Consider the following 12,081-nt stretch of genomic DNA (forward strand, 5'->3'; position numbering starts at 1 on the left):
TTTTAAAAAAAGCAGTCGTCAATAACAGTTTTTGAGCCATTAATATCTATTTCTCATGTCGTATTCCTCTAATATGCCCATCATTATCACATTATGCCCACTTTTAAGATAATAAGCACCTCCAAACAAAAATACCTAAATCATTGCTCAAAATTTCCTAAGGGAAACTTTAAACCGTTCTCTTTCTAATTCAAGAATAACAATCAGGTGATACCTTGCAACTTTTGGTACTGGAGAAACCAAATATACTTAACATTACGCAAATTCAAAATGGCACCCATTCGATCCTTGTGTTAACAGTACGGGAAAAAAAAATAAAGTTTCGATTTTCACAAATTAAGACGGTTGAAACTTTATTTACTCCACAAGCTGAAACGAGTCCGCACAAACAGTAGACCAGAAAAGTGTTGCAAAAATTTGAGTCCGAATATCTGTCCCAAAGACGCATATTCAACCTGAAAATTCAGTATTTTCATGGCATTTGCCTTCTGCCGGAAAAAAATGGAATGAGTGACGTTCATAGAGTGGACTGATCAGGGTTTTATACAGTGTTTCAGCTTCGTGTTCTTCATGTTATATCAACCTTTTATCTTTGGAAAAAAAATTGAATTAACTTTCAGTTTAATCCTGCTCTATCAAGTTTCATATGAAGCAGATGAAGCATTGGTGGGTATTATGAAAATTATGGCGATATCCCCCCCCTCTCTCTCTCTCTCTCTCTCTCTCTCTCTCTCTCTCTCTCTCTCTCTCTCTCTCTCTCTCTCTCTCTCTCTCCGTTTTGTGACAAAAACAAAAAGCTTATATGCAACTTAAAAGCAAACCTTACATGATTTCTTTGATTTTATGACTTTTGACTACGGGCGCAATGTCTTATTTGTTTAACTCATTTAATCACTTTCAGCGTCAAACTTGCTATTTGTTAGTCATCAAAAGAAACAAAAGTGAAAAAGGTCGTTCAGATTATTTTCATGCAAATTTTAATTTTACAATATAACCGCATGACAATGCATCTCTAAAATTTACATCGAAACTTTGACAATTACATTGCTCTATTTACGGCTACGTCTATGTTAGAAAACTGCAGTTTGAAACTATACAATTTGTGCTTTAATTTCCAGAATAACTTTATTTTTGTAACAGAATTGTCAATGGTATGCATTTTTTATCAGTGCTTTAGTACTCCTCTCCTTCTTCTTCTCCTTCTCCTTCGACGGAATCGACACCGACTTCTTCGTAGTCTTTCTCCAAAGCTGCCAAATCTTCACGAGCCTCGGAGAACTCTCCTTCCTCCATACCTTCACCGACATACCAGTGGACGAAAGCACGCTTGGCGTACATCAAATCGAACTTGTGGTCGAGACGTGCCCATGCCTCGGCGATGGCGTGGTGTTGCTCAACATGCAGACAGCACGCTGTACTTTAGCCAAGTCACCACCTGGTACAACAGTCGGTGGTTGGTAGTTAATACCGACTTTGAAACCAGTTGGGCATCAGTCGACGATACGATACGATACGTACGATACGTACGATAGGTACGTTTGGTCTTGATGGTGGCGATGGCTACATTGATGTCTTTTGGTACAACATCACCAGGGTCGCATTGCACGTCTCTGTAGACGCTCCAATGCATAATAGACATTGCTATTAGAAGTAAAGCTCCAAACATTAGAACAGTAATTAATGTATGGTGAGATGAAACAGTAATAAAATAGCTTGCGTGAGTGAAGAGGAAGAAAATTTTTGATGCGTGCCAAAAGAAACAATTTTGAATTGATTTTGCTTTCAATGGTTGAAATGTGTTCACGCCAGTCTAGGTTATTAGAAATAGTGACCCCTAGCAACCTCTCTGATGAGATGCGGTCAATAGTTTTACCAGCCAAAGTGAGGTTGAAGTTTTCACTGTCAATGTGCCGTCTCTTCCGAGAAGTTGTGATGATCATTGATAGAGTGCCTGGTGCAAGAGTCGAACCAGGGACCGTTTGTTTATGCAGATCCCCGGCCGGTTGACAAGAATCCTCAACGGAAGACACCTTATGCTGCGCTTAATTTGAATTTGGTTTGTCTCATATTAATCAAAATTAAGTCTTTTGAATGTTTTGAACGCTAAACGGTACACATAATATCTATATATATCATCCCATTAATTAAAAACGGGTACCAGTTTACTCCACCCTTTTTCAACACCCCCCCCCCCCAATCAACTCGCCCGATACCAACTCACCCGAAACGAATATGTAATTTTTATGAGTAGCTCGTACTGACAAATATCGACTCCAAATAACATCTGACCACAGTCTCCATGTCGCCTGTCAGACGCGATATTCACGACGCAAGATACTTGAACTCGACAACGACAATGGGCCAAATACACGTGCAGAACATGTACACGACCGAGGCTAATTTTGCTTTTGATCGGGTGATACGGTACAACGCATGACGGTTTTTGCTACTGCGTACAAATGTTGAATTTGTGACGTATTAAAACTTAGTTGTAATTTTTACACAGCAGAACAATGTGTTCTTCATTTAAAGTGGAAGAAGAGCAGTTTATTTCGCCAAAATGTGGTGAATTTTGGCAAAAAACGTCAGCTTGTCAGTAGTCAATTTTTGTCTGTCAGTAGACACTCCGTAAAAAATTACAACACAAGGTACGTGGAATCTGTATCACCAGATATATTATCAAATATTACTACATGTACATCTCAAACAACGGGCAAGTTGGTATCAGGCGAGTTGGAATCGGGTGAGTTGGTTTTGGGCAGGTTGGAAAAGGTGTGAGTTAACTGTCATTCAATTAAAACCTATCCTACGACGCCATTGACAAATCCCTACGAAACAGTCGTAGGCGATCTGTTCCATGACAGACGCGATATGCGCCTTCCACGTTGCCTGGACACGTCGTCGAACGCGGCGATTTGTTTATCGGTAGAACTTTCTTCCGCCTCCACAGCGTGGTTCAAGTATCGTTGATCTATCTCTGCAAAATCCCGCTTTTACGTCTTACAACAGTGAAATCTTCACGGATCAGTTATGGCCACTAGTAGTCCAAAAGGTAGGTGTCCCTCCCGTGGGTTGCCTTTCAGTGCTAACATCAGAGTCCAGAATGGTAAAAGTTACTTTCGGGGATCTAGCCCTTGTCAAACATCTTACAAGTTCGTACCGCATGAAACCATCAAATTTACAGAAATGCTGTTTATAGTCATCGTACGATGGGTATTAACAGCATTTCTGGTGACCAATAATGATATGTGCTTCTATCTATTAAACCATTTGGGGCATATAATATATGAAATTGTGTATGCCATACCCTTGATATACAATGAAAATAGAAATAGAATTAAAATCTCAAGCATTACCAAACGTAGTACAAATGCCAGGTTGCTTTGCATCGCTAGATTGGGCCTGAAATTGTGACTTTGGTGTGGAAATTTAGGCAATAACCGTTCCATTTACAGATTGTGAAGCTATATCTAGCATTATCAGCGCTGAAGAGTCTCTTGCACTGAAGAATATCTTGTCATCTTGTCCAAATTTAGGGTTAAGCAGCCCTATTGGTAAGTTTGTAATGATGTTCGCTGTGTAGCCCAGCCATGTATAACAATTCAACATTCAAATTTATTTCCTACGAAAGTTTTTCGGATTTAATTGTTGAACCTTAGAATCTATGAGAGTTTAAGATAGTAAACTTTTAAAACGGTTTGACAAAGGAAGCTGTACTAACGAATGCAAATTGAGATTTGGTCTTGATGCAGAGATCTCTCGCTTAACAACACACCGATCAAATGATGCAACATTTTAAGCGGGTACAGGAAGTTGTGATTCAGAATCATCTGGAGAGATCATTGTTCATGGCAGTAGTGAAGCATGTTCTTCAAACTCAAACTGGCATTCTTCCTTTTGAGTCGAGATCCCCTCTCTTCTGTAAATTCGTCTCTGTCTGTCAATTTCATAGTCTTCTACCTGTCTGTATGACAGACTCTGTCTGTCTGTCTGTCTGTCTGTCTGTCTGTCTCTCTCTCTCTCTCTCTCTCTCTCTCTCTCTCTCTCTCTCTCTCTCTCTCTCTCTCTCTCTCTCTCTCTCAAAAATCACCTTTAAGTTAGATGTTAACCTATCTGTAGCCAAAGTAACGCGGAAGTAACGCGGATCGATAAATTTTCTTCCCAGCTTCCTCGCACTCTGAAAGACCAGCCAAAAAGGTCAAAGCAAAGGACAAAATCACGAAATCTAATGTGCTGCGACTCATGGAGACAGAGAGAGAACTTGCAACTGTAAAGGCCAAGATAAAGGCGTTAAACAGTAAGTCATATTACCTGTGCATTTAAAAAAGTATCAAACCAGTACTTAATATGATAAGCTATATCTTCAGTAGGCCTTCAGTTCTCATGAAGCACATTCGCCGTTAACAACAAGTGCAAAGAGATTTATCACATAAAACCTTTGTTTTCATGTCTTTCATTATTATCTATCCCTCGATTTTCACCTGTTATATTAACCACAAATCACAGTCCAGTCAACCCTAACACAATCGTCTTGGGCTATAGGGTTACAAAGGTGACATTTCTAAACAAATTTTCCAACTAAATTACAGTAATTACGAATATTCATCGGTGCACTTTAAATGCAGTTATTCCGTTTCTGTTTCTGTCGCATCATACACAGTGAAGACGAATATAAGTCCTGGCTTTACAAGGTCTTCAAGAACGCAAGTCGATACTATATTAATAGTACCAAAAACAATTCCGTATAAGTTACAATTTCTGTCAATTTATAAATCTTTGATTTATAAATCACAATTTTTGTCAATTTTTAAATCTTCGATTTCTATCATATATTTCTCCGTCTTGTCTTCTGTAGATGCCATAGCAAATCGTGCAGCAGTAGTAAATGTCAAGCCAGACGTGGTTGATGCCATTAAATCTCTACGTCATCAGTATCTGTGCACTCGGGAAGCAGGACGACGAAGACTTGACACAGTCGATGTAATCACATCTCTTCGTCTCCGATACCTGCGCAGTGTAGGTTGCGACGTCCGCAATAGAGAGAAAAGGCCCGCCAAATGCAAGGCAGATCTCGAGTTCAAGGGCAACGGACTGTCCTCAAGAAGCAGTCGCATATATTCTCCATCAAGGGCAACCTGCAAACGTGAACTTGAATGCCATCCAGAAAATATCAGGGGACATTCTGAACAAGTGAAATCTGCATTAAGTCCAAGTTCCAACAAGGATGATTTTAATAGTAGTGACACATCCTTTAGGCCAAGGTCAAAGACTGAAGTGCCATACTGTACAAGCAAGATGTCTGTTACTGGACTCTTTCCTCTACATCTGTGGGAAGACATCTCTGCGAAATTTATTTTCGCACTTCCAAAAATTTATAGCGAGTATTCATCCGACTTTGTTCTGTAATATTTGGTCAAAGACCAATTTCGAATTCAGTATATATTTCTGTGAAATTATATCAATTTCTCATTATTTTATCGTTCACTGTTACAGCTATGCACTGAGCGATACACTCTAATATTTGGAGTGTTTATTAAACATTAAATCACAAAACATAGCAGTGTATGCCTCTGACATTCTTTCCACTTATCTATGGTGCAAACTGAATTATGCATCAGATCCCACGGCTGAAAGTACTGTGCTCACAGAACAAACTCATTTTTTCTCATGAAAGCACTGTCAACAAGAACCGAATGAACTTTCATTGATAGTCATATCCCTACCAACGTAAAACCATGCATGTTTGCAAGTATTTTCCCTGAATCTCCCGACGGGCTCTGTACCCCCTTTTGCCAACGTGGGTTCGTCCAAAGCCATTGTTATCAATGGTGATTGTGGACCTGTTTACCGGTAATCGGGGTGAACCTAGAACTTTTTCTGACACATGCAACGAAAACGTGCTTTTAAAAAAAGCAGTCGTCAAACGTAACAGTTTTTGAGCCATTAATATCTATTTCTCATGTCGTATTCCTCTAATATGACCATCAATATCACATAATGCCCACTTTTAAGGTAATAAGCACCTCCAAACAAAAATACCTAAATTATTGCTTAAACTTTCCTAAGGGAAACTTTAAACCGTCCTTTTTCTAATTCAAGAATAACAATCAGGTGATACCTTGCAACTTTTGGTACTGGAGAAACCAAATATACTTAACATACGCAACGCTCGAAATTCAAAATGGCACCCAATCCGATCCTTGTGTTAACAGTACGGGAAAAAAAATAAAGTTTCGATTTTCACAAAACAAGACGGTTGAAACTTTATTTACTCCACAAGCTGAAACGAGTCCGCGCAAACTGTAGACCAGGAAAGTGTTGCAAAAATTTGAGTCCGAATATCTGTCCCAAAGACGCATATTCAACCTGAAAATTCAGTATTTTCATGGCATTTGCCTTCTGCCGGAAAAATGGAATGAGTGACGTTCATAGAGTGGACCGATCAGGTTTTTATACAGTGTTTCAGCTTCGTGTTCTTCATGCTTATCAACCTTTTATCTTTGGAAAAAAAATTGAATTAACTTCCAGTTTAATCCTGCTCTATCAAGTTTAATATAAAGCAGATGAAACATCCGTGGGTATTATGAAAATTATGGCAATTCTCTCTCTCTCTCTCTCTCTCTCTCTCTCTCTCTCTCTCTCTCTCTCTCTCTCTCTCTCTCTCTCTCTCTCTCTCTCTCTCTCTCTCTCTCTCTCTCTCTCCGTTTTGTGACAAAAACAAAAAACTTACATGCAACTTACAAGCAAACCTTACATGATTTGATTTGATTTGATTCAATGACTTTTGAATATGGGCGCAATGTCTTATTTGTTCAACTCATTTAATCAGCGTCAAACTTGCTATTTGGATTTTGTGTTAGCCATCAAAAGAAAGAAAAATGAGAAAGCTCGTTCAGATTATTTTCATGCAAATTTTAATTTTACAATACAACCGCATGACAATGCATCTCTAAAATTTACATCGAAACTTTGACAATTACATGGCTTTATTTACGGATAATTTTATGTTAGAAAACTGCAGTTTGAAACTGTGTGTATGTATGTATTTCTTTAATTTGCAGAGGTATTTCTTATTTTTGTAACAGAATTGTCAATGGTATGCATTTTTTATCAGTGCTTTAGTACTCCTCTCCTTCTTCTTCTCCTTCTCCTTCGACGGAATCGACACCGACTTCTTCGTAGTCTTTCTCCAAAGCTGCCAAATCTTCACGAGCCTCGGAGAACTCTCCTTCCTCCATACCTTCACCGACATACCAGTGGACGAAAGCACGCTTGGCGTACATCAAATCGAACTTGTGGTCAAGACGAGCCCAGGCTTCGGCGATGGCGGTGGTGTTGCTCAACATGCAGACAGCACGCTGTACTTTAGCCAAGTCACCACCTGGTACAACGGTCGGTGGTTGGTAGTTGATACCGACTTTGAAACCAGTTGGGCACCAGTCGACGAACTGAATGGTACGTTTGGTCTTGATGGTGGCGATGGCTGCATTGACGTCTTTTGGTACAACATCACCACGGTACAACATACAGCAGGCCATGTACTTGCCGTGACGAGGGTCGCATTTTACCATCTGGTTGGCGGGCTCGAAGCAGGCATTGGTGATTTCTGCAACAGAAAGCTGCTCATGGTAGGCCTTCTCAGCAGAGATGACTGGGGCGTAGGTAGCAAGTGGGAAGTGGATACGTGGATAGGGCACCAAGTTGGTCTGGAACTCAGTCAAGTCGACGTTGAGGGCACCATCGAAACGGAGAGATGCGGTGATGGAGGAGACGATCTGACCAATGAGACGATTCAGGTTGGTGTAGGTTGGGCGCTCGATGTCGAGATTACGACGACAGATATCGTAGATGGCTTCATTGTCAACCATGAAAGCACAGTCGGAGTGCTCCAGGGTGGTGTGGGTGGTCAGGATGGAATTGTATGGCTCGACAACCGCGGTGGAGACCTGTGGAGCTGGGTAGATGGAGAATTCCAGTTTGGACTTCTTACCGTAGTCGACGGACAGACGTTCCATCAACAGGGAAGTGAAACCAGAACCAGTGCCACCACCGAAGCTGTGGAAGATCAGGAAACCTTGTAGACCGGTACACTGGTCAGCGAGCTTACGGATTCTGTCCAGGACCAAATCGATGATTTCTTTACCGATGGTGTAGTGACCACGGGCATAGTTGTTGGCGGCGTCTTCCTTGCCAGTGATCAACTGCTCGGGGTGGAAAAGCTGACGGTATGTTCCGGTACGAACTTCGTCTGTTGGAAGAGAAAGCACGGTCAGCTAAACAGGGATATAAAGAAGCTCGAAAAATGAATGAAAAATGAATGCGACTTTATTTCAAAGTCCTTCTCCTTAAACTTAGAAAGGAGAAGCCAGACTGTCTATGGACTAATAGACTTACCGATTACAGTTGGTTCCAAGTCGACGAAGACGGCACGGGGGACGTGTTTGCCAGCGCCGGTCTCGCTGAAGAAAGTGTTGAAGGAGTCGTCACCACCTCCAATGGTCTTGTCGCTTGGCATCTGACCATCAGGCTGGATACCGTGCTCCAGACAGTACAACTCCCAGCAGGCATTACCGATCTGGACACCGGCTTGACCAATGTGGACTGAGATACATTCACGCTATTAAAAGGATATCGATATAGATAAATAAAACACATCTTAACTAGTATATTATTCATTCGAAAGACGTTAGTAATAAATAATTAAATGGAACACTGGGTTTTGAATGTAGTGGGTTAGTAAGCGTCGCGCAACAAATCATAAAATCGATCGTTACGCAGAAACCTACCGACACTAAGAGCAGTAAGACGTTAAAATTGTGGAGTTTGCAAAGTTTAAGATTGCCAAGATTCTGATATACGTGTTCAAACAAAATTGTACGATCTTCCAATCTTGCAAAAGAAAAGAGCGACTGTCTATCGTAAATGTAAAAGGATTCCACTGTTTCGCGTTGTCTCTATATGTCACTAGCTTTTCTCTTTTGAAGTCTTTCTTGACCGATGCAAGTTTTACATCTTATCAGGATAAAATAATCGAATTGCGCCATACTCCAACAAAGAGAATAAGCAACAAGAATAGTCACTCACCATGTTTGGTTGTATTCAGCGGTTTGTTAAACCAGGTTGCTAGTTCGTGTTCTAATAGGCGTTAGCCTCACTGCAGGACAGCGATGAGTCGGACGTGAGAACGCAAAGTATGAACTATACTATCCGGTTCTTCAGTTTTTATACCAGCCCCTCTGTAAATGATCCCCGTAGAAACGGGCTAAACCATTATTTACAGGGGAGTCGTTTTAGAAATTACCACCTGGATTATTTTGTGGTATTCTCCAATAACTCAAATACCGACAATTGTGCAGACGGAGATGATAGTTTTTAATTTTAGCATAGCATTGAAAATGATATATTGGATTATTAATCTTCGAAAAAAAATAATCCACCTACCTGACCTATTGACAGTAAAAGCTAGTCGCTGGCTTTATCACTCACGTAGAAATATTTTCATTGAGTGCGACTCAAAATAGTCCCTGGCACAAACGAGAGTTCGCAAGATGTACCCGGTAGCAAATAGTGTTAAAAACTATTTTCTGCATTTCGATATAATCTCTTGTAAGACAATGCCAAAAGCATGACTTTTGACGAAAACTGTGAAAGTTTTACTCAACTTCTTGTCGGCGCGTTAGGATACGTCTCGGTTGAAGACAAAGGTTTGTACCCCGACAAAGAGTTTATCTAACTTAACAATGAGATCTTCGATTTTTTCACCATGTACATCACTTATGTTCGTAAGCCCAGGCCATTTACGGAACTGGACAAGGACGAGTCGAAGTCGAAATTATTGTCCGCAGAGTAATGCTAAACATTAACTATCATAGTAGCTGAAATGTCTGTAGTTCTATGTTTTATGTTTTCAAATGATTCAAACTGCTATTGTTGATGACGACCCAATTAATTTTTCATCGGTACTCGCTTTGCTAACCAAGGCAAACTGTTTTGTTTTCCTTTTAAATCTCTGTGACGTCACAGTCACTCTCATAATTTAAAAGCCGAGGAACACGATTAACGCTGGATTGCAGTGTTCCAACTTCTTGAATAATGAAGTGAAATGGCACCGCCATTTACTGAGAACTTAAGTTGCCGAGATCATCTGTATCTGGAGTGCGTTTAGTCTAATCTCCAACAAAACAAACTTTATAAAATAACCCGTGAGCATGCCAATACAGATTAAGCGACAACTTTGATAGTTCTTAAGTCTCCAGCTGGCTAAAAAAAGTTACATGAATTTATCATGATATAAACATTTTGCATGTGAAAGGATGGACAGGTAATGTATTATCCATGAGAAAAACTCAGCAACGGTTGAAAACTCCAACTGTTGATGGATACGATTTGTTTGCACTTTTTGTCTTTGCAACGTGATGTGTCACCGTGACTGTCAGGATGACAACACTTAGAATGCCAAGCAACCAAGCAAAGAAAGCAACACAAATTAAAAGACGGTGACGTGTCAGTTTTCTTGATTTGAATGTTTTTCTCTAACTTTCTCCCTTTCATATTTAGGTCCAAAGTTGCGCGTTTGTTGTATTGGGTTTCTTCCGATTACTAGCCCGCGTCAAAGACTATAAACTGCGCCAAACGGAAACATAATTGGGTCTTATTTTGTTCACTTGGGTTGCAGTAGGGGTATGCTAGGAAAGCACAGACGGAATATGCAAGGAACTGTCTTTGGAAGGCGAAACAGTTTAACCAGCTTACATTGAACTAGTTCATTTTACAGAAAGAGGATGCTTCCCTGTCGGCCTCTAGATATCATACTTCCAAAGTAATCATGTTCATGTAGACAAACCACGGTAGAGCAAGAATGGCCGCGAAATACCTAAGATCAGATTCTTCCATTTTTATTAGTGAATTTTACTGTACAAGATCAGACCCCCTGCCCGCTTTTATACCCACTTTGGCACGTTTTTAAATAGTTCATCGTTTATCACTTTCGTTCATTGTGCACTGCAATTGATCAACGGAACAGTACAAAAAACATTAAAGACATTTAGTGAAAGTTTGTTCCATGACTATGAGTAGATAGATCAATTTGTTGCTTCTTTCTTTTGCCTTTTAAATACATTTTTATGTATACTTTATTATTTAAACTTTACTTAGCATTTTTGCATTTAAGACTTTAGAAATTAATGTTTTTAACTTTTCTTGTTTCCCAAGCACGGTAGTATTAGTCTGTTTCTACCGTGTTGGTGTTTTGTGCTAAGTAACCCAAACGTTTGGAAGTTAACTGACTGCATATATTTTCAAACCGTCTACACTTTATATACCTATGGACCTTTTTAAACGGAGACTATTCCATTGTACTAGATAGATGGGTCTCAGCAATGCTCAATTTCCTCAGTAATTTTATAATGAGCATTGTTTCGGTATGCAAATCAACCGTGACCGATAATGAGTCATAATCAATGAAGAATGTTCATTGGCCCGTAACTGTGCAATAAGTATCTTAGCAGTTACAAGCATGTTTTAAATTATATTGATGACGTTTTTCAATGAGCGCGAGTGCGCATTGACTGTTCATGTCATCAGAAAGTTTCAAAAGGCGAAAGTCTTCCCTTTCTTGAGCAATTACTGAACGTCATAAATCTCAAAATCAAATTTCAGTCAAATAGATAGGCGATGGATGTCAGTGCGCATCGCTGTATCTTACGACGGGACATTATTACTTCATCATGTACTTCAGAACGATGCAAAATGAGGTAGATAATAGGGGCAATACTGAAAGTGATGTTGTCATATAACATAAAAGTGATAAACGAACTTAGAAAAATGTACGCAAGGAGTAAGCAGTTCCAGAGACGCTATAAAATCGCAAAAATAACAAATTCTACACAGTTTTCCATGTTCGTGATGTAATTATCAACATTCTTAATTAGTTTTCTTCCTTAGCATGTTGTCAGCTATATTAGCCTATGTTCCATTAATAGATGCAAAGTGTATCACGGCTGTAGCCAGTGAGCGAGGTGACATGGTTCAATTTCTCGTTTCTGGAGTAGTTTAAATCTCTCTGTGCTCATAATCAGATAC

General features: G+C 39.8%; 2 protein-coding genes across 2 annotated transcripts; both read right to left on the bottom strand.

Moving 5' to 3' along the window:
- Positions 1 to 1,173: 1,173 nt before the first annotated feature.
- On the bottom strand, positions 1,174 to 1,630 carry LOC139122182 (tubulin alpha chain-like). The gene is made up of 2 exons (XM_070687602.1): positions 1,528 to 1,630; positions 1,174 to 1,412 (listed from the first exon to the last, which is right to left on the bottom strand). Exons 1-2 carry the CDS (start codon positions 1,628 to 1,630, stop codon positions 1,174 to 1,176), a joined length of 342 nt encoding a protein of 113 aa, XP_070543703.1.
- Positions 1,631 to 6,897: 5,267 nt separating this feature from the next.
- Positions 6,898 to 9,235, bottom strand: LOC139121276 (tubulin alpha-1A chain). The gene is made up of 3 exons (XM_070686050.1): positions 9,085 to 9,235; positions 8,395 to 8,617; positions 6,898 to 8,248 (listed from the first exon to the last, which is right to left on the bottom strand). Exons 1-3 carry the CDS (start codon positions 9,085 to 9,087, stop codon positions 7,119 to 7,121), a joined length of 1,356 nt encoding a protein of 451 aa, XP_070542151.1. The 5' UTR covers positions 9,088 to 9,235; the 3' UTR covers positions 6,898 to 7,118.
- Between the last annotated feature and the right edge of the window lie 2,846 nt (positions 9,236 to 12,081).

Source organism: Ptychodera flava, chromosome 21 (assembly GCF_041260155.1).
Source record: "Ptychodera flava strain L36383 chromosome 21, AS_Pfla_20210202, whole genome shotgun sequence".
Lineage (NCBI taxonomy): Eukaryota > Metazoa > Hemichordata > Enteropneusta > Ptychoderidae > Ptychodera > Ptychodera flava.

Excerpts from the sequence above, each read along its gene's own strand:
- LOC139122182 (XM_070687602.1), bottom strand. The coding sequence starts at position 1,630 with ATGCATTGGAGCGTCTACAGAGACGTGCAATGCGACCCTGGTGATGTT. Across the intron at positions 1,413-1,527 it reads CAAGACCAAACGTACCTATC|CGTGCTGTCTGCATGTTGAG; the intron begins GTACGTATCGTA and ends GCTAAAGTACAG.
- LOC139121276 (XM_070686050.1), bottom strand. Across the intron at positions 8,249-8,394 it reads CTTGGAACCAACTGTAATCG|ACGAAGTTCGTACCGGAACA; the intron begins GTAAGTCTATTA and ends CTCTTCCAACAG.